At 45.0% G+C, this 22,382-nt stretch overlaps 1 protein-coding gene across 1 annotated transcript in view; it reads right to left on the bottom strand.

Moving 5' to 3' along the window:
- Positions 1 to 11,649: 11,649 nt before the first annotated feature.
- Positions 11,650 to 22,382, bottom strand: part of MET (MET proto-oncogene, receptor tyrosine kinase) — a 281,825-nt gene continuing 271,092 nt past the window's right edge. Inside the window, exons 19-21 of the mRNA XM_069627931.1 lie at positions 20,074 to 20,239; positions 18,486 to 18,622; positions 11,650 to 18,014 (exon numbers count right to left, since the gene is read on the bottom strand). Coding sequence (XP_069484032.1) covers positions 17,804 to 18,014; positions 18,486 to 18,622; positions 20,074 to 20,239 — 514 coding nt within the window. The 3' untranslated portion in view covers positions 11,650 to 17,803. The remainder of the gene's footprint in view (positions 18,015 to 18,485; positions 18,623 to 20,073; positions 20,240 to 22,382) is intronic.

Genomic DNA, 22,382 nt, shown 5'->3' with positions numbered 1-22,382 from the left:
CAGAATGAACGTTCTAGTTTACCAATTAATTTGATTGGACCAAAGCAACGCTCTTTCCGAACACAGGAGTTTAAATCTCAGACAGCTGAGATGTCAGGGAGAGATGATCCTCTGAGGAGGAAAATGGCAGGCCAAGGCCAGCAGGATGAGAGCTAGCTCGAGGGAACCTGTGTGCGGAGGGAGAGGGGAACACGAGCAAGGACCTAGAAGCCAGTCGGTTGGGTTTTAGTCCTGAAGAAAGCGGGTACACTAATACTTATACCGCTGAAACCGGTCGACCTAGTAGAGGTTCATGGTGATTGCCAGAACCTCCAAGACTTCCAGCTGAATTGAGAGCTTGGTTTAATCACATCTTTTTAGTCATGATAGCATATTAGGTCTGCATAGACTTTTTTGGAATACAATAATAAGAAAACCTTTTAATACACAAAATCTTTTCGAATACAACATACGAGAAGGAAGGATGAAAAGTAAAAACAACTTCCTGAAGTGTGTGTTTTTTAGATTTGAAGAAAGTAGTGAGTGAGTGTCACAATGGTCTGTTATATCCTCTTCTTCAAAAGAGTACTCCGTCTCTCCTCCCTCCCTTTCCTCCTCACCTTTACTTTTCCACGTGGGTTCTGACTTCTTTTTCCCTTTATGTCCAGGTTTCTCCTTTTTTTATGCAGATAAGGGCACCCACGGAAGGACGCCACAGTGTCACCGTATAGGTGAGCTGTGGGTAATCCTCCGTGGTGGCCAAATATGGGGAAAAAGCCAGCGGAACAAAAAACCCCCAATGAAGTTCTCAGGGATGGGAGAAAGTAAGTCCTTGGCTCACGAGCAGACAAAGAAGCACTAAACCCGTGAGGATTCAGAAGTCCGAAGGCAGGCAAGGGTTCCATTACACAGGTAGGCAGAGAAGGACAAGAAGGTGAGCAGAAGCAATCCGAGGGCAGGCAAAGGTTTCCGGTACACAGGTAAGCAGAACAATACAAGCGGGTTGAGCAGATGCAATCCAAGGGCAGGCAAAGGTTTCCGGTACACAGGTAAGCAGAACAATACTAGCGGGTGAAGCAGATGCAATCCAAAGGCAGGCAAAGTATCCAGTATTCAGGTAAGTAAGCAGAGGGAAGAAATAGACGGGAAAAGCAGCAGGAAAGGGAAAGGCGAGGGTAAGAAAAGACCTGGGGAAGTAAAGGAGGAACGGGTGGAAAATCGAGTGAGAGGAAGAAGGACCGCGAGGCGGCAGAAGGCAATAAAGGAAGGAAGCGAAAATGAAAATGGGACAAAGGCTGGCGGGTAAGACCGCAAGAAAGAACACGGGAGCGAAGGCAACAGCAGGAGGAAAAACCTAGGAACGTTGCAACGCATCCGATAACCGGAAGTGGCTGTAATTTACAACCGGCGCCGGACGCAAACCAAAAAAGAACTAGACCTACACACGACGTAGCGGAGAACGTGATGGAACAATCAATGGCGGACCTCTCTTCCAGTGGTTCCAAACACGCCATCTCCCCCAGGTCGTGACAGTATGCCCCCTCCTGAGACTCCTTCCCCCAGTCTTGCCTGGATGATACCGGTGAAACTTGCGTAACAAAAGAAGGGCATTAATATGAGATTTGGGTTCCCACGAATTCTCTGACCAGGGATATCCCTTCCAATGTACCAGGTACTCCAACCTTCCCCGACGATACCTGGAGTCACATATCTTAGCGACTTCTTATTCTTCTTGGGTCGAGTCTGGGGGTAAGTAGGTCTTTCTGGAGGTACGTGCCCATTTATCAGGCTGAGAGGGTTTTAGCTGGGACGTATGAAACACAGGATGGACTCGTTGTAGACCCACAGGGAGTTGGAGACGAAAGGCCACGGGGTTGATCTTATGAGTGATTTTGTAGGGACCGATGAATTTGGGGGACAAATTGGAAGGGCGCACCCATCGGGGTAAATATTTGGTAGAGAGCATTACACGAGATCCTACAACCCAGTCTGGGACAGGCCTGCAGTATTTGTCGGCATGGGTCTTATTACGATCTCAAGCTTCCTGGAGGCTCTGTTTGGCTTTACTGTGGGCCTCATGAATAAGCATGAGAGAAGAATCAATGGAGGGGACACTCGAGGAAAGACCCGCCAGGGATAAGACAGAACGTGGGTGGGACCCAAAGGTGCAGAAAAATGGACTCATCCCAAGAGTGGAATGTATGGAGTTGTTATAAGAGAATTCGGCAGTAGAAAGGAGTCTGACCCAGGTATCTTGTTGCTGATTAATAAAACAGCAAAGGTACTGTTCCAGGGTGCCATTCAGCCATTCGGTTTGCCCATTATATTGGGGATGGAAGCCAGAAGTCAATGCCCTTTTGATTCCCAACCCTTCGCAGAAAGCTTTCCAGAATCGAGAGGTATACTGACTACCACGGTCCAAGATAATTTTGGTGGGAATCCCATGTAGTCGGAACACATCCTTTAGGAAGACTTCTGCCATCTCGGTAGCTGAAGGAATCCCTGGCAAGGGTGAAAAATGAGCCCATTTTGAAAATGAATCCACAACGACCATTATGCAGGTACACCCCTGGGAACTGCGTAAATCTACAATAAAATTGGTCGAGATGGTACTCCAGGGACTTGTAGCTATGGCACACGGCTCCAATAACCCCAAAGGTCTTAGAGTTGGTACCTTGTTGCGAAGACAAGTGGTACATGATTGTACATATTGATTAGTGTCTTCTTTCATACGTGGCCAGTAGAAATGTCTTTGAAGATAGTCTAGGTTACCCTTACTGCCTCGATGGCCATCAAGCTTAGAATCATGGCACCAAGTCAATGCGGTCTTCCTTAGAGATTGTGTGGGTAAATACAATCTTCCCTTAACAAGGTAAAGTCCATCCTGGATGTCATAATTTGTATCCCTGTGATGTCGTTCTACTTCAAAGAGTCCTCCGGATTCTTCTCTTACTTGTTGAAGAAAGGTGGAAAGGGTTCCAATCCTCTTGGTCTGTGGGAACATCAATTCTTTAGCAAGTTCAATTTCAGAGGAGTAGTCACTGCGTCTGGCGAGGGCATCAGCAACCAAGCTATGTTCGCCGGGTATGTATGTTATGTTGAAGTTGAACTGCGCAAAAAAGTGGACCCATCTCGCCTGTCGGGTATTGTAGCACTCAAACTGGCATAAGACATGCAGATTTTTATGATCGGTCCGGATGGTAAAGGGATGTTCACCTCCCTTAAGCAAATGACGCCATTTAAGACAAGCCAGTTTCATGGCTAACAGTTCACGTTCAATGACCGAATAGTTCATTTGGCTGGTATTAAGTGTCTTCGAGAAATATGACATAGGATGTTCCTTATCTTGATGTTTTTGCAGCAAAACTGCCCCTACAGCCGCAGCAGAAGCATCTGTTTATAGAATGAATGGGAGATGCTGGTCCAGCTGTCGTAAAATGGGTGCGGAGCAAAAAGATTGTTTAAGATGAAGAAAGCTGTCTTCGGCTTTCTGGGACCAACAGAATGGAGTAGAAGATTTCTTGAGCAGAGTAGTGATGGGTAAGACTTTCTGGGAAAAATTTGGGATAAACTTCCGGTAAAGGTTCGCCAGACCAAGACATTTCTGGACATCCTTGACAATCTTAGGTGAGGGCCAATCAAGAATGGATACGACCATCTGGGGATCCATAGCAATGCTTTCAGAGGAAAGTATGAACCCCAAATAAGAGATGGAAGTGGCAGAAAACACACATTTGTTCAGTTTGACAGACAGATGATTATCTCGTAATCTCTGAAATACCTCCTTAATGTGCCTGATATGTTCTTCTTGAGTACGGGAAAATATCAAGATGTCATCGAGGTAGACAATTGTCGCGTGGCTTAGTAAATCCAAAAAGAGGCGATGCATAAAACGTTGGAATATCGAGGGAGCATTGACTAATCCAAAAGGCATTACTTGATACTCGTATAGTCCAAAAGGGGTACGAAAGGCGGTCTTCCACTCAACCCATGTCTGAACTCGGAGCAGATGATAAGCATTTCTCAAATCGAGCTTAGTGAAAATGGTAGACCCCTGGACAGCTTGTATAATTTCTGATATAAGTGGCATGGGATAGCTTGTATAATTTCTGATATAAGTGGCATCGGATACCTATCTTTGATTGTCACCTTGTTTAAACCCCTGTAATCGATACAAGGTCGTAACACTTGAGACCCTTTTTTGGGGATGAAGAATAATGATGCTCCAGCCAGAGATTTTGAGGGTCGGATCAGTTCATTGGCGAGATTGTTATCCAAGTATTCTCTGAGATATTGCTTCTCTTCCACTGACAGAGGGAACATGCGGCAAAAAAGGTACCAGGGCTCCAGGAGTGAGTTCGATACAACAATCTTCCGGTCTGTGTGGTGGTAATTCTACCGGTATCTTCTCTGCAACCACTTCGGCGTAGTCCCTTAGATGGTTTGGCAGACAATGAACGGCTCTGGGTTCAGAACTGCACACAGTCTTTACCGTTTCAAACTTTGGTTCAGGTAGATATTCGGCCTTGCAGAGAGAAGAATGGAAGCTTAAAAGGTTCTTAGTCCAGTTTATCATTGGATTGTGTTTGCGTAACCAGCCGATACCAAGGATAAGAGGAAAATGCACAGCTCGAATAATGTCAAAGATGATGCGTTCAGAATGTTGTTAGATCGACATGGTGAGCTCCTCTGTGGTATGGGTAATCAGACCTGAGCTTAAGGGTTCACCATCAACATTCTCTACCTTCTGGTCTTCTTTCTTAGTGATGCGGATCAAACCTTTCTGTTCTGCCCACTGGGTGTCAATGAAATTTCCGGCTGCACCGCAGTAGAGCTTGAGATTGTATTTCGGAACCTCCCAGATGTAAAGTCACAAAAATGACCATGAGACGAGAGTCTTCTGTCCTGTCAGAACAAGTGACAGAGAGAGTGGCATTAGGACTGGTAGTAGCCCCTCGGAAGTGAGTCCCAACACTTACCGAGGGCAATCGTTTCCCGAGCGCCTGGTGGGACATCTGGACAATCTCGTAATAAATGTGTAGATGCACCACAGTACATACATAAACTACCATCTCTGCGCCTCTTACGCTCTTCTGGGGTAAGAGGGGCGCGAGTGGTACCTATTTGCATAGGCTCTTCTCGGGGTATTCGTAAGGTAGATGATTGGATAGGAGGAAGGGTTTCCAGGGGAGGAGAACCATAGGCTTTGGTTTTCTTTCTTTCAGCTCGACGTTCCGTCAAACCGAAGTCGATGCGGAGGGTGGCTGTAACTAGCTCCGCAAAAGTGGGAGGTCGAGCTATTCGAGCCAGCTCATCTTTAAGACCTCTCTGAAAAAAGGCATATTGTGCTTGTTCCTGCCATCCGGCTTCAGCTGCAATTTGTTTGAAAGAAGTAATGTAGGACAATAAGTTGGTACTTCCTTGTCTGATGTCCAGAAGGTCTTCGGAAGCCAAAAAAGTGCTTTCGGTACCTAAGAAAGTCTGCTGAATGAGAGTTTTAAAAGCGCTGTAATCCTGGAGTACTGGATCGGTTTGGTTCACTAATGGAGTGGCCCATGCCAGTGCGTTTCCAGTTTGTTTGTTTGTTTGTTTGTTTATTTAATATAGCGCAAAACCAAACCCGCAGGTAGCCGGGCGCAAACATTACAAGAATACTTGAGAACTTGGTTACAGTGACAAACACAGAAGTAAGCGGTAGGAGCAGATTCAGAAACATTATAGATTGCATGTGTTGGACAGTTAATGCCAGATATTGGAAACAGAAAGAGAGTGGAAGGTGGTACAGTTCAGTGAGGTGTGCAGTAAGAGAGAACTAGTGCGGTAGATTGTCAAGTGTCGGAAGCAAGAAGGAGCTGAGTGGTGGTCAGCCGCAGTTTGTAGCTGGGTACTGGCAGTGGGGGTAGGGGTACCTAGGGACAAGTTAGCAGGGCATAGTCAAGAGGGTGTCTCTCAGGCGAATGGAAATGTTGCGGAGGGGGATCACCTTAGATGTCGTTAGATCGTAGCCATAAGAGTGCCTTGCGTCTGAGACTTGGGTAAGGTTGGTCCTTTCTGAGTTCTAGGGGGAGTTTGTTCCAAGTTTGGGCCGCTGTGACTGGAAAGCTGGCGCCGCCAGCTGTGCTTTTTTTATATCTGGGCACCAGCAGGGTGAAGGCGTTAGATATTCTTGTAGGGCGATTAGAGGTTCTTTTGTTGATTCTGTTAACTAGGTAGGGGGGAGCTATATTGTTGAGGCATTTGGATGTGAGTGAGATAGTTTTGAGGGTGATCCTGTCATTAATTTTGAGCCAGTGGATGTTCCTTCTGGCGGTGGAGACATGGGCTCTGTTGGGTAAGTTTAATGCTACTCTAAGAGCGTTATTTTGGAGAGTTTGGAGTTTGTTGAGGATATACTTGTTAGATCCAGCATATAGGGCATTGCAATAGTCCAATCTAGATATGATAAGTGCATTAGCTAGGGTAATACAGCTGGCCTCCGTTAGGAATGGTCTACATGCTCGGATCAGTTTACAAGTATAGGCAGTGGAGGAGGCTAGGGAATTAGTTTGTTGCTTGAAGGTGAGTGCTGAGTCCAGATAGACCCCAAGGGTTTTGACTACGGGCATCACTTTGATGACATTGTTGTCAATGTTAAATGAGGCGTAGTTGGGGTCTAGTTTTTTAATTGCTGTCTCTGTGCCGAGGATCAGAATCTCTGTTTTGTCGTCATTCAGACAGAGGCCGTGGGATGCCATCCATGCCTGAATGAGGTTGTATATCTTATTTACCAAAGCTGAGTCTTCCAAGAAGTTGCCCGAAAGGGGGATGAGGATCTGAGTGTCATCTGCATAGTTAGTGTAGATGACACCCAGTCTATCCAACTTGTCAAACAAGGGTTTGGTAAAGATGTTATACATAGTAGGAGACACACATGATCCCTGGGGGACACCGCAGGAGACTTGTATGGGATCAGCAGCTGCAAGGGGGGAGAAGACTCTCATAGTCCGGTTAGCAAGGAAGGATTGAACCCAGGTTATGGCATCGCTTGAGAAATGGGCAGCAGAGCCGAGGTGATTGCATAAAACTGCATGATCTACCAGGTCGAAGGCTGCCGATAGGTCAAGGAGGAGTAGCATAGCTGATTTTCCATTATCCTTCAACTCGTCAATTTGAGTCTTGAGGTCAATCAGGGCTGTTTCAGTGCCGTGGAGGGGTCGGAAGCCAGATTGTCGTGAGCCAAGTAAGTTATTGGATTCAAGGTAGTCCTGGATTTGCAGGTAGGCTGCCCTGTCGATGATTTTAAGTAGAAATGGGACGGTGGTGATGGGTCTATAGTTTGTCGGGATGGAAGGGTCGAGAGTTTGTTTTTTTAGCAGGGGTAGGACCCAGGACTGTTTAAGGTTATTGGGCACTAGGTTAGTCTTGAAGGAGGCGTTGATCAGTTTTGAGATGAAGGGAGCTAGGTCTCTCGCTGCATCTTTTATAATTTGAGGAGGGCAGCTATCGCCTTTACAATTGGATGGTTTTAGGGAGAGTATGATTTTTTCTGTCTCTAGTATGGTTATTTGTTTGAAGCTGAAGGGGTGTGGAGTGTTAGCGGCCTGGTTAGGGGCGGGCTGTGCCTTGGGGGTGGGCTCAGGTGGCACTAGCAAGGCGGCTTTTTTAATTGCAATTTTAGTTTGGAGAGAGCTGATTTTTCCTGCTAGGGCATTTTGTATGTTAGTGCACCAGAGTTTATTTTTGGGGATATTGTCTGTTTGTGGTATGGGCGATTCCATTTCCCGCAGGATGGAGAATAATTCCTTAGTATTTGATTTGGCTTTGGTTATCCTGTCGTTGTAAGTGGTTTTTTTGTACTAATGATTTCCTTTTTATATTGTTTGGCAAGGGTGGCTAATTTGATTTTGTTCTCCTCAGAGGGCGAATGTCGCCATATAGATTGCAGTTTTCTTTTTTGAGTTCTGAGGTCTTTCAGTTGGGGTGTGAACCAGTTATTCAGGTGGGAGAGTTGTTTGCCTTTACGGATTTTGGTGGGGGCAATCAGATCTAATGCCATGGTCATGGTATTATTATAGGTTTCCACAAGTAAGGTCGGGTCTGTAATGTTGTCTATGTTATTGAGGGTGGGGAGGAGATGTGGAAGGAGTTGTTCTGCTGAAATTTCTTTTTTACTTCTAGTGGGGTGTGGCGGGGCCATTACTATAGGTTTAGGGTGGTTAAGGTCAAGTGCGGCGGAGAATGAAATTAGATGGTGGTCTGTCCATATTTGCGGGGTTATATTAGTGATGCTAGTGTTGCAGTTCAGGTCCGCAACCCAGTCAAGAGTTCTGCCTTTGGAGTGGGTGGGGGTGGTGACTTTTTGCGTTAGTCCGTAGTCATGCAGTAGTGCAGCGACAGATGTGGCATGTTTGTCGTTGCAGTCGTTAAAACCAAGGTTGAAATCTCCTAATAGTAGGATTTGCGTATGGTCTTTTGTATTATTCGTTAGGATGCTGGTTAGTTCGTCCTCGAAGGTGCCTAATGGTCCAGGTGGTCTGTAGATCACATGGATGGTAAGAGTGCGGTTGCATGAAAGTTGGAGTTTGGCAGTGAGGAGTTCACAAGACTGGAGTGGCGTGGTAGTGGCTAGACGGATAGGCAGGTTGGCTTTGTGGATAATGGCAAGGCCACCTCCTTTAGTGTTGGGTCTGTCAGCTCTTAGCAGTTGGTAGCCGTCTGGTATTGCTAGCATAATGGCGGGGCCAGCAGCCTCATGGAGCCAGGTTTCAGTAATGCATAGTACATCTAGGTTCTCGTTTGTTAGAGTGTCTGAGATCTCGGTAGCGTGGGCAACCATTGATCTGGCATTAATGAGGGCGGCAGTTAGTGGCACGGTGCTAGTTGGTAAGGTGGTAGCGGGTTGTATTTTTTTGGTTGAGTTTGTGGCTTGTGAAAGTGGCTGCTTGGTGGGTAAGGCGCCTGGTGTCAGTGGAGCGGGCTTGGGGTGTTGAGATCATTTGTTGGTTAGGTTGGTTTGGTTGGTATAGCCCCTAAAAGTGTGATAGGATGAAGGTTCATGTAGCTGGGATAGTCATGTGTGTGATCATGAACCCCACTTTAGCATGATCAGAGGTATAAGTTTGAGGCCGAAATGAAAAATGTAAGTTACAAGCATCCAAAAACTCTTTCACTCTTTGTGGCGTGCCATCAAACTTTCCCGACATCAAGGGAAGCGGGGGTAGATCTGTGGAAGGTCATTCTCTCTCAGTCATCCTTTGTTGTAGTGTAGCGTTGGCACGCTTGAGATTCTGCACTTCCAAGTTAAGATTCTGAACCGCTGCTACCAGTTCCTGTATTTGTTGTGGAGTAGCCATGTTGGTTTCGAGGCGTTGCAAACTGTCACAATGGTCTGTTATATCCTCTTCTTCAAAAGAGGACTCCGTCTCTCCTCCCTCCCCTTCCTCCTCACCTTTACTTTTTCACGTGGGTTCTGACTTCTTTTTCCCTTTATGTCCGGGTTTCTCCTTTTTTTATGCAGATAAGGGCACCCACGGAAGGATGCCACAGTGTCACCGTATATGTGAGCTGTGGGCAATCCTCTGTGGTGGCCAAATATGGGAAAAAGCCAGCGGCACAAAAAACCCCAATGAAGTTCTCAGGGATGGGAGAAAGTAAGTCCTTGGCTCACGAGCAGACAAAGAAGCACTAAACCCGTGAGGATTCGGAAGTCCGAAGGCAGGCAAGGGTTCCATTACACAGGTAGGCAGAGAAGGACAAGAAGGTGAGCAGAAGCAATCTGAGGGCAGGCAAAGGTTTCCGGTACACAGGTAAACAAGCAGAGGGAAGAAATAGACAGGAAAAGCAGCAAGAAAGGGAAAGGCGAGAGTAAGAAAAGACCTGGGGAAGTAAAGGAGGAACGGGTGGAAAGTCGAGTGGGAGGAAGAAGGACCGCGAGGCGGCAGAAGGCAATAAAGGAAGGAAGCGAAAATGACAACGGGACAAAGGCTGGCGGGTAAGACCGCAAGAAAGAACACGGGAGCGAAGGCAACAGCAGGAGGAAAAACCTAGGAATGTTGCAACACATCCGATAACCGGAAGTGGCTGTAATTTACAACCGGCGCCGGGCGCAAAGCAACAAAGAATTAGACCTACACACGACGTAGCGGAGAACGTGATGGAACAATCAATGGCGGACCTCTCTTCCAGCGGTTCCAAACACAACATCTCCCCCAGGTCGTGACAGTGAGTTAAGGGTCAGTCTCTTCTCTATCACCTACCCTAGGAAGGTGGCACAACAGCACAAACTAGGGACATTGCAAAACACCTTTGTAGATGGACGTCATCTTTAGGAGAATAATTGTCTTGTTTCTGGGGAGAATGCACCAAAGATGTTACATTTTGAAGACAATCTGGGTTTCAAAGAGGGAAAGCAGTGTAAGTTTAAAATTCAGTTTGATAACAAATAATCAAATAATGTATCAAATTAACTGTGGAGGCCACAAGTGTTGGGGATAGGTTTATAACTCAGGGCTAATATAATTGTTACTTTCTCCTTTAGTATGAGACCCATGCAAGTTGTTTTAAACTGACCCACCCATTTTTGCCAGACCAGCCCTGATTTCTGAACTACCCACAATTATTCACAGGTCACGCACTCCTTCTGAATCCCACCACAAACTAATTGTGGGATTCAGGAGAGTCTCTTTTGCTTTTGTAAAAAAAGTTAAATCCCTGTAAGGAGAGAGTGGGCCTTCCAGGGGCGAGTGGATCTTTCTGTTGATAGCATTCTGGGGGAGGGCGCCCCCTGTAGGGGAGGGCAGTGTTTCCTTTTGTAAGAGTACACAGTGAGGCGGATGTAGGTATCAGGATCCCCCCAAATTATCCCGACCTAGATTTTCACTAACGTAGGCTGGATAATAATCACCCTCCCGTCTCGTCCTACATGGGGCGATGGCGGCCCCATTACCTATGTTTTTTGGAAATGTTTGCAGTCGAGTGATCACTTCCTTTGTTACTCTTGCACGTTTTGCCTTGGAGTACACCACATTTGCTTTGACACGTTTGTGGTTAAAGGTGGCCTGGTGGATTTCAGGAGGTACGCTTGTTTGTTGAGTGTAATCATTTTCTGCAACAAAATCTTTCAATGCTTATCAACTACATTGCAAGAAAAGGCAGATTCTTATTTTTTGTGGTTCGACTTTCATGTACCTTTTGGGATCTACTTTTTAATCATTATATAAAAAATAAAACTGGGAGGAATTTGGATATTGAAAGGATTAAAGCAACCGGAAGTGAAATTTCATATGGCAGGAAGTTATACATACTTTTCGTATTGAAGAAAAGATGTATATGGGGTTAACTGATGTACACTAAAGCTTGGGCTTTTTAGTTTGTATTTTTTGTTTTAAATTTGTATAGGGCAGAGGAAGGTACAGAGAACATACAATTGGAAAATAAAGCTTAATTGCTTTGATATGGAAAGCCTAGTTTTCCTGTCTTTTCTGTCACTCCTGTGAATTAAAACACACACAAGGAAAAGTTGCTACCCTCTGCAGTAAAGGCAAATATTGCCTTCAATTCTAACATTCAGTTTGAGTTCAGCATATTTTACATTAACAAGACAATGCCTAATGTTTTAATTATAGGCATTTCTTGCACTGGAGTGGGTTACATTCAATGGTTTTTCAAGTAAACAAACTGTACATGCCTGTCTGCTGGAAGTTCACTGCACTTTATTGAAAAAGTAGAAACACAGCAAGTACTTCGCCACACGGTGCATGTGCAGATAGAAGAATTTACCACATGTTACACTTTTGCAAGAATCAACATTTTTTTTTACAGATTACCAAAGCAAAGTAACTCTTATAATTAAAAGAATTCATAAATATCAGGAACATTTTTCACACTGCGATTTGTACAAATATTCCTAAAATCGGCCTGTTGTCAGTCAGGCGGCGGAATTTACAGTTGTCCCTTAAGACACAAGACACATACTTCATTAACCTTTCTAAAATGAAATTTGTCTCTATTTTAGCAATTTACGCAAATTTCTTTTAATGGATATTGTTCTACAAACATGAATTACTGGCAAACAATACAGTGTATGGACTCATCCAGTTATATGCACCCCATTTTCAAGTAGGGGATGCCTCTTATGATACTGACAAGTTGGCGGAAGCCCTGGGGCTTATCAATAAATTTCTGGAACAAGAGAAATTGTTAGAATCTGAAAGTGGTTAAGTCCCGAGTACTGCGCAAGGAGCAGGGTTGCACCTGCTTGCAGTCAGTGCATTTCATGTCCGACGCTTACGCAGCAGTTGTTCATTTTATTCACAATTCGTTTGCAAAAAATCTCTGAATTATTCACAGTGCAGAAATTTGTTGTGTAACAAAACAATGCACATGTCAGTAAAAATAAAGTCTTCTTATAAAAATATAGTATTTTCAAGTATTTACAGCAACAACATGAGCAGGGTCATACATTAACAAAGGGTACAGTTAGAGGTGCACAATTCCACAGGAATGAAAAACGCAAGAATATGCTTCTGAGCAGTCTGTGTATGGTCTCTGCTCTCGTTGATTACTAAAATCCCTATTCGCATGTCCTGTTTTAGAAGTGCGTATACGAATTTCTGATTCACAGTCACATCCCCGCTTTCGGAGAACATGCAGCAAGCTGCTGGAGAGGCTCCACATTTGTAAAAAAAAGATTGATGAGCAGACAGTATTTACAAGGACGCATCTTCGAAATGATTTTTCACCATAGAGCATTTTGTATCTTAACAACATCAAATCATTATAGTCAATTATTATCTCTGTGGAGATGGGTTTGCAATAGAACTTCAGAAAGTTAACAGTCTGTGGATGCTCAAAATGTGATTTTTCCAAAGTGTTGTATCTGCTTTGAATATAATCAAATGTTCTCTCCAAGGAACCATCGCACAGCTGGGTCCATCGTCAGTGCTTTAGTAATCACGCACATGGACGCATTGCCCGCTCTTTGGTAATCACATAACTGGTGACAACACAATGCCAGAGACGACATTTGAACAGAGGCCCCTTAAATGAGTAGATTAAACAGGTTTAAATTGGCAGTGATTTCTTCACATAGATCAATTCCAAATCAATTTTCTAAATGATGCTGTCCAATTCATTTAACAGGCTTCTAGTCACTGTGGACGGCCGAATGAAATCTCAGTGGTTGACAACATTAAAATATAGGGTACATATTGAAAAAGACAGCAAGAAAGGTTTGTAATTTTCCAGTAAGACAATATGCCCTTGAATTGTGGCTTACATTTCAAGAAAGACACATCACAGGCAAAAAAGCAAACAGCATGTTTAACTGGAGGCACAGATGAACCAGTCGATTGTATGCCAATTGTCAAGTGGTTCTTGGTTGAATTGGAAGACAAATGTACCTTATGGGAAACACTCAGGCGTGTGCGATAGAATGAGAAAAACACACAAAAAGTCCACCCAATTTTGAACTCAAACTGAAAAAGGCACGGAGCCAAGTGTGCCGGACACGAGCAATAGTGAGTTGAAAGAGGAGAAGACAGAGGACAAGACGGAGAGAAGTCTGTAGGAAAAGTCTCATCAGATCTGCAAAAACACATAGAAAAGAAGGGGATGATCGCAAGATATGTTGACAATACCTGAGAAGAAGTGTGTGGGAAAGGAGAGCGAGAACAAGAATGAAAGTAGAAGGGTTTGGGAGTATGGAAAGTTGGTGACAATTGGAATGTATCAGATCAGGGACTTACCCTTCTTGAGTATCAGAGGGCAGACAGTGACCATTTGATCTTCTCTGGGTGTGTTCTTTAATGTCAGCAGGTCAAATGGGGGACATCAATGCCGTTTACAGATCATCCTGTATAGTAATATTTTGATCTGTATAGTATATCACTGTCACATTTCACCATTTCTTTCCTTGTCCTCTGCAAAATGATGTGTGCTTCTGCATTGGAAGCGTACACAGACCTTGCAGGAGCAGGCATAGGGACTATTGGCTATTAGAGTGCAGAAAATTGAAATTGATCCTAGAGAAGCATGCTGAAAGCGTGGTCCCTTGCAGTACTCTAGATATAGTGAAGCAGGTGTGGGAAGAAAGCTGGAAGAAGACCTAGACTAGATACAGTTCCGCGTGAGCAGGAAGGAGGCTGGAAGAAGACTTAACCTAGATACAGTAACTCAGGAGTGAGGAGGAGTGTAGAAGAAGATGTAGCCTAGATACAGTAACGTAGGAGAAGGAAGGAGGCTGGAAGAAGACGTAGCCTAGATTCAGTAACTCAGGAGTGAGGAGGAGGGTAGAAGAAGATGTAGCCTAGATACAGTAACGTAGGAGAAGGAAGGAGGCTGGAAGAAGACATAGCCTAGATTCAGTAACTCAGGAGTGAGGAGGAGGGTAGAAGAAGATGTAGCCGTAATGTAGGAGAAGGAAGGAGGCTGGAAGCAGATACAGTAACTCAGGAGTGAGGAGGAGGGTGGAAGAAGACTTAGCCTGGATACAGTAACGTAGGAGAAGGAAGGAGGCTGGAGGAAGACCCAGTCTAGATACAGTAACTCAGGAGCAAGAAGGAAGCTTGAAGAAAACTTAGCCTAGATACAGTAACTCAGGAGTGAGAAGGAGGGCGTAAGAAGACGTAGCCTAGATACAGTAATGTAGGAGAAGGAAGGAGGCTGGAAGAAGACTTAGCCTAGGTACAGTAACCCAGGAGTAAGAAGGAGGGTGGAAAAAGACTTAGCCTGGATACAGTAACGTAGAAGAAGGAAGGAGGCTGGAAGAAGACTTAGTCTAGATACAGTAACTCAGGAGTGAGAAGGAGACTGGAAGAAGAATTGGCCTAGATACAGTAACTCATGAGTGAGAAGGAGGGTGAAAGAAGACGTAGCATAGATACATTAATGCAGGAGAATGGAGGAGGCTGGAAGAAGACTTAGCCTAGATAAAACAACAAAGGAGCAGGAAAGAGGCTGGAAGAAGCCTTAGCTTAGACACAGTAATTCAGGAGTGAGAATGAGGTTGGAAGACGATTTAGCTTAGGTACAGTAGCTCAGGAGTGAGAAGGAGGCTGGAAGAAGACTTAGGCTAGATACAGTAACTCAGGATTGAGAAGGAGGCTGGAAGAAGACTTAGCCTAGATACAGTAACTGAGGAGCAACAAGGAGGCTGGAAGAAGACTTAACCTGAATACAGTAATTCAGGAGCAAGAAGGAGGCTGGAAGAAGACTTAGCCTAGATACAGTAGCTCAGGATTGAGAAGGAGGCTGGAAGAAGACTTATCCTAGATACAGTAACTCAGGAGCGGGGAGGCGGGAAGAAGCCTTGGCCTAGACACAGTAATTCAGGAGTGAGAAGGAGGCTGGAAGAAGACTTAGCCTAGATACAGTAGCTTAGGAGTGAGAAGGAGGCTGGAAGAAGACTTAGCCTAGTTACAGTAACTAAGGAGCAAGAAGGAGGCTCGTAGAAGACTTAGCCTAGTAATTCGAAAGCGGGAAGGAGACTAGAGGATGTCAGTCTCGCTACAGTAACACGGTAGCAGGACATAGGCTAGAAAAAGAGATGGTCTACATACAGTAACACAGGAGCAGGTAGGAGGCAGAAGGAGGCAGTCCCGATACAGTAATGCAGGAGCGGGAAGGAGGCTGGAGGCAGGCATTGTCTATTGTAGGGGTACTATCCCTAGAGAGAGAAGGAGGCCAGCATCAGCAGATGTATTCACCTGCTCTCATTGGATGTTCTGTTAACAGAACAGCCAATAAAGTGAAGGATTGCAGAATATCTTACAACCAATGGATTTTTGGGTTTTCAACAACATGGTTTCACAGTAGACAAAAACAAAGAATGTTTTTCAAAAACAAAAAAGTGCTTAAAAAGGGGAACAGATAAAAAAAACTGACAATCAAATAGAAATCAAAAAGAAATTATTTTGAAAGAAATTGCTGCAAGAGCAATATACAAACATTCGCAAAGGAGAAGCCGTAATTGAAAGAAAAGATTTTGCAATAAAAGATAATATCACGTGGAAATGTTTAGTAGAATCATTATAATGATGGTGTGTGGGGGGAAGGGGGGGTAGTTGGGCCATTGCGATAGAAATCTTTGATAAACTTCATCCGGAGTATTGTGTCTAGTTCTGTATGCCGCCGCAGTAGGATGGTACGGAACAGTCCCAATGAGGCGCTCAAGGGGGGCTTACTACAGGAACAGAAAGCATGTGTTCCTAAAAAGGTGACATACATGCAACACATTGCTTTTTTGCACGGCGTGGTGCTGGAGGCATAAAAGGGACCAAATGGGTTCTATTCATCTGTGCACTGGAGACTGTGTGCATTGGCATTGCTGCATTTGTATGTTTTGCTCTTTTTCTAAATGGGGGTAAGCCCACCTTGCCAGCCTCCTTTTTGATTTATTTTCTCTACACCCATACTCTTGTTACCTCTGTTTCCTTTGCTTCCTGAAACATTTGCAAAACCAATGTAAGTGCACAGATACTGGTGAAAAGGCATTCAGATGTGCAAACATTATGCAAAGCCATGTCACCACAAATTGGTAGCGGTGCATCCAGTGATTCTGGCAGCCTCGGTGTGCCTGCTGTCCTGTCTTGCTGGCAGATTCGACATCACTTTAGAGAATAATCGATTAGAACACAGAAAACAAACTTTATGAATAAAGTTGATAGTAAGTTTTAGTTTTCGTTTCCCCAATTTGTTTTCTTTTTCCAAGTTCGTTATAGTGATATTGTTCGCTCCATTGTCACGATACCTCCGTCTGGCCTTAGCAGCCGGCCGCTCTGGCATCTCATGCCGAAAGCCCACCACAACCCTCTCCATCTTTAAAGGTTAAAGTGCAGGACAAGAGAAAGATGCGGGTAAACTCTGGTCGTGCCTGTCCATCAAAACTCAGGTGGTCCTGTTGGAAACGAGAAGGTGCAGAAGAATTCGATACTCACATGTTGAGTTGAGGAGAGGGCAGATCCTGTAGAGAATGCCTTGCAGGGGCCTAAACAAGGAGGACATTCCTGACCTCGATGTCACTTTTACGATCAAACCATAAACAAAAACAATCCAGCAACAGATAAGCCGTCTTCTTTGTTTTTCAACTGCATGCCTTGGTAACTTTCCTTCCTGGAAGCAGATTCGCCAGGCAAAGATGGCCTTCTGACCAATCATGGCACGAGAGACTCTTTCCTTCCCCTTGTTCCAGGGCACACTGTAGTCAGGGTAGTAGCAGCTGCTGACACAACTTGTCAAGAAGACACTGCAAAGAACTTTAAAGTAAGAGTCCATTGGATCGCATTGTACAGATATTCCGTTGACGTTAATTGGCGTCAAGAGCTTCCGGGCTCTCTCTTCGTTCTTTACTTTTAAAAAGATAGCAGCGTATTCTCATGAAAAGTAGGAGAGATTATTTTATGTTTGGCATATGAGTTCCGACAAGTGTTCTTCAGTTGTTCACCGGCCCGCGCACGACGTATAGAATCTTTGTCTATACATCACCATTGTCTGGGCCCTTTCGACTTGGTTCGTCTCAACAGAAACACACATATTCCGCTTGCTGATGATGTACCCCGATGAAGATGTGATAAGAATTATTATTGTCTGTGCGAACAGCGGGAAGGCCTCATTTTCATTATATCGATGTTATGTTGTACCGTCATCTATTGAAACGTCCGATAGCTTAGAGTGACATTGCATGAAATCTCCCCGCCTAGTGCAATTCAGTTAACAACACAAACCCTAGCAGCCAATATTTCCACATGACACGAAAGCCGGCAGTGAAAATGTAGCTGACACAACACGTACTTCTGTTTTGAGTGCTAACAGAGAGTGTTCCAGAACAGCCTTTTAGCCGGTTGTGCAGTCACGTGTCCACGGCCCGGTCGAGATCATCTTGCGATGACAGAAGAGAAGGATAGGGTGCAACACACTTGATGTTGACGTAAGTGGAATGGACGTGGACGTAATGCTCTCCGATAAAAGCGGAGAAGATGTCGGAAATTCTGGAAACCAGTTCAGAGAATGTCGGACGCATTTCAGACCTCGGGTGCCAACACTTCAGCATGACGTCAAACCTGTAGTTGAGATAGAAAAAAGCAAGCGATTGGTCTGCTGGCTGCTGTATGTGCACACATTGGGCCTCATTACACGGTAGGCGGCCGCAGAATGAACGGTTCCGGTAAGGGACTGGCACCGTTCATTCCAGGCCACCACATTACGAGGTTTGCAGTGGGTCCTGCTCTGGACACCTGGCCTGACCAGACTACAGACCGGGACCCGCTAGCAGACCAGGATGCTAACAACGGGCCTGTCATTAATGGGCTCGTTGTTAGCATCCTCCCCATTCCCATTTGAGCCCTATGGGGGCTCAAATGGGAATGGGGATGTACCGGGTCCCGAGAATGGGAATTACCCATGGCCCGGTAATTCCATATTTTTGGGACCCGGACGTAGCATGGCTACCTCCAAACTCGTAATGAGGCCCATTGTTTTAAACGGAAGGTTTAGCAGGAGGCAATCTTTCCTATCGCTTCAGGGGTACTCACAGTGGGTCAGGGCAGTACTCGGGCTGCAGCAGCCTTCTTCCTTGCAGGAGGTAGATGGTTATATCGAATGAGTTGACATCGGAGTACGGCGGGGCGCCTCTAGTCATGAGTTCCCAAAGCAGGACCCCAAAAGACCACTGTAGAAGATAGAATTGAGATATTAGCTGTAGTGATTCTAATAGTAATTGTAATTGGTTATTTATAACACACTTAATACCCAGAGATTTCTAAGCGAGGACCCAGGGATGAAACCTGTGTTGCTCAGCGTCGTCTTGCTTCCAATGCGAGCCCCTGAGTACTCGGAGCTATTCTCCAAAGGAGCTTTCTAGTGTGAACTATGACCATGTGATTAAATTTAGTAAGGTTCAATCTTTCAGAATGCGATCAGCTTCACCTTCCTCCTTCCTATATCTAACTTGGAAGCAGTATTGATAACTAGGTCCTGTGCTCATATTTCTCATAAAAATCAGCAGGTGACCGGCTCGTTCCTCCAACGAAATAATAGTGTTCTGATGTACTGAAAACTTACTTTTCAAAATGACGGTCATTCCTGTAATTTGGTGTTAACACATTTTGAAAGCTGATCAAGTAGTTTCTAATAGCATATTCTTTGTTTAACCACATTCTGTATTGATGGGCGACTCATTTGGTCCCCCTTATATACAAACGCCGAGTTTCACTACCTTGTGCGTCATCACGAGGTCACATCCCTGGGCGTTCTTTCTATTGATATGATAGGATAGGCTATTTATAACACGCTTAATACCCAGAGGTTTCTAAGTGCAGACCTGGGGATTGAACCTGTGTTGGTCTGTGATGTCTTACTTACAAGGCAAGCACGTTGCCCCTGAGCTACCCTTCCGTGACGACGTTGCTTTGAGGCATGTAGATGAGATAGTCAGGTATAAGGAATAAGAATAATTTGTCATAAGGACTATAACTGATGGGTTATAAGGAATCTAGGACAGGTGCCACAGCCAATCAGAGTGCTACCAATGCTGGTCTTTTGCTTTGGCAATGGCCCACATTCTGAGCCTTTTAATTGGCTCGGTGCACTGTCTGGCTCCTGCAACACCGTCTCACAAACACTGCGGTCGTGGCATATTGGCCACCCCTCAATTCACACTTATATGTCCCCGCCACCCATGGACATGGTGAAAAGACTCTTCATAATACCTTCTTTATTTCCTCTGCGGCCATTTTGGATGTTGACTTTTTAAAAGAGAAAATGGAAGTTCACACTACACACCATATCTCAGGAATACCCCACCACCTATTAGTACTGCAGATGTTATGTTCAGGTGCCGAGAGTATCTTTAGTGGGCGGGAATGGTTCTAGGGAACTTTTTAACTCCTTAAAGGACTATGGATGAAGTGTCACATGGTCCTATGCAATCAAGCATTGTTGACCGCCGCGGGAGGCTCTACTGGCAGCCAATGGCCGGCTAGCACACGGTGATAGCCCATAGCAAGGTTGTTGCGCAATCTGTGGGCGAGGGTGCACTCTTCAAAAATACCTTGCATGCTGTTACGAGTAGGCAATGGACATTGCACGACGGGCAATTACTTTAGACAAGTAGCGACTTACCACATCGGATTTGGTGGTGAACTTCTGCGTTTGAAGACTCTCCAGCGCCATCCACTTGACTGGAAGTTTTGCCCCAGTTTTATTGTGCACGCTGTAGTACTCTTTATCGTACACGTCTCTCGCAAGGCCAAAATCAGCAACCTTGACAGTAAAGGTTTCATCAAGCCTAAAAAACAAAACAAAAAATAAAAATTCAGACAAAGAACAATCTATTTCTTGCAATGTGAAACAAAAAATATGCACAAAGTCTTTAGATCTGAGTTGGGGTGAGAGATCAGAATATCTCCTTTGTTTCTTTCAAATCTTTAATTCAATTTTTTAATTTTGCATAATTTGTATTTGTTTTTATATTGAGGTTTTGGACCAGTCCAGGGTAGGCATGAGAGTGCTGATCAGGAAACACATGTATTTATCCTTCAAATGCAAAGACTGTGCAAATAAAAGGTCGAGTGCAAGGAAAGGTCCAAGGCAAATAAAAATAAAAATTGCGTAAAAGTAAATAGTTGATATCAAACGCAAATTCTTTTATACAAGCGAGAAGGCGCTAAAGACAAAACTGTATGTCCCAGGTGGGCTTACATGAACACTCGAGAGTTGAGAAGCACCATTGTTGGAAAAAAGCATTCAATATCGTAGGAAAGTGGCAATAAACACTTGGAGATGGATCACATACTATTTTTGGTGGTGCAATTTTGTTTGGTAGGTGGTAAATTAGAGCGGTGCAAATTTTGCACCACCCCACGTAATATCTGTGTTTCACTCCTCGTATTTTGCACAGATTTATTTTGGCAACGTTTCTTTCATATCAGTTAAGGAAAAGACTCCTGTCGGTGCACCTATGGTTCACAAGCTGGCAGCGAGACTTCACCACAGACCTAGCTCTTGAACCGGTGCCTGTTGCAGCCTTTCCCTTCCTTTCAACCTCACTTTCCTTTCCCTTCTGTCAGTCTTGAAGAAAGAACAAAAGAAGAACGAGATAAGGAGGGGAGGGGAGTAAATGTAGACTAAGGTGATAAAATCAAAGGAAGGACAAAGGAACAATGGTGCGTAGAAGGGAAGAGAGATGAAGAAGGAAATACAGGCAAGGTGGGACCAGTACTGGGACCCAGACTACAGGGACTGTATGCAAAATAATAACTCTAGACGGGCCATGGTAAAAACATTTTCTCTACCTGAAACTAACACCTGTTTAAACATGAGCAAAACATGAACTCTAGTAGAACAAAATAAGCACGGCTTAAACTGAAATTCTATATGGTGTGACGAATCCTGCAATGTCGTCCCTTCTCATGAGCCCAGGGAGGTGAGGCTGCTACGTGATAGTCCCCCTGGAGGTGGTACTCGGCGGGAGGATCTCATGGGAAGCGATTCCCCATCTGGGAGACTGGGAGGGCGTAGCAGGAGAACACAGTATTTAGACCCTCACTCCAACTCTGGGAACCCTCCCTTAGACGCAAATACCTTCTCAAGGTATGTTGTCAGGCTATCCCCCACATTACTACTGAGGTGAGGGAGAATAGGGAAGACCTTCAGAAATCCTCCCAAAGAAGGACTGGGACGAGGAGGAGGCACGGAACAAGGAACAACGAAGAGTGCCCAACAAAACCATATTGAACGGTCTAGCCTTTTTGGTGTCTTCAACATAAAAACTAACAAAGGACTTACCGAAAGAGGAAACCATCCACAGACGAACCAAAATCTGGCAAGCTATTTGGCGTGGGAAAGTCAAGAGGCTGAAGACCTGGCAGCTGACCGAAGACAGGAGGTGACTCTGCAGTATCCAAAATTGCAGGTCCTGGGGCTGCTAAGCAGTAGCCCCACCCCAGCAAGGAGGTGGATCCCGAAGTCCAGAACAAGAACGAGTGCCACAGGAAGCCACAAGCAGCATTGCTGCTGTAGCTAGAGCAAGGCTCAGGGAAGCCCAGTGGGTCAAGGTAGAAGGCAGACCAAACCCAGAAGCAGTCAGGAGACCGCTGGCAGTATCCCAAAAGTTACAGGAGCACAAGAGTCGGATGATGGAGACGTGACAAGGTTTTGCCAAGCATACCGAAGGAAAAAAGAAACCTGGGCCTGAGACCCAAACAGTGCTACAGGATATGTCCCTTTGCGAGAGAAGGAGCCAAGTGGGTCGAGTCAAGCAGTGAGAGACGTCTGGGGCGGGAGCACTGTGTCTTCCTCCTGGTCACACTTGGCAGGAGAGTGGACAAAGTTGACCAAATAATAGAGGGGGAAAGAAACCGCATTCTAGACCCCAGTGAAGGCCTGGGGAAGGGAGTAATTACACCCTGGCAATGTAAACTGCACAGAAA

This window comes from Ambystoma mexicanum, chromosome 12 (genome assembly GCF_040938575.1).
Source record: "Ambystoma mexicanum isolate Mex_15411 chromosome 12, UKY_AmexF1_1, whole genome shotgun sequence".
Taxonomy (NCBI): Eukaryota; Metazoa; Chordata; class Amphibia; order Caudata; family Ambystomatidae; genus Ambystoma; species Ambystoma mexicanum.
Note: the sequence above shows the minus strand (reverse complement) of the source record. Positions and strands in the feature narration are given on the sequence as shown.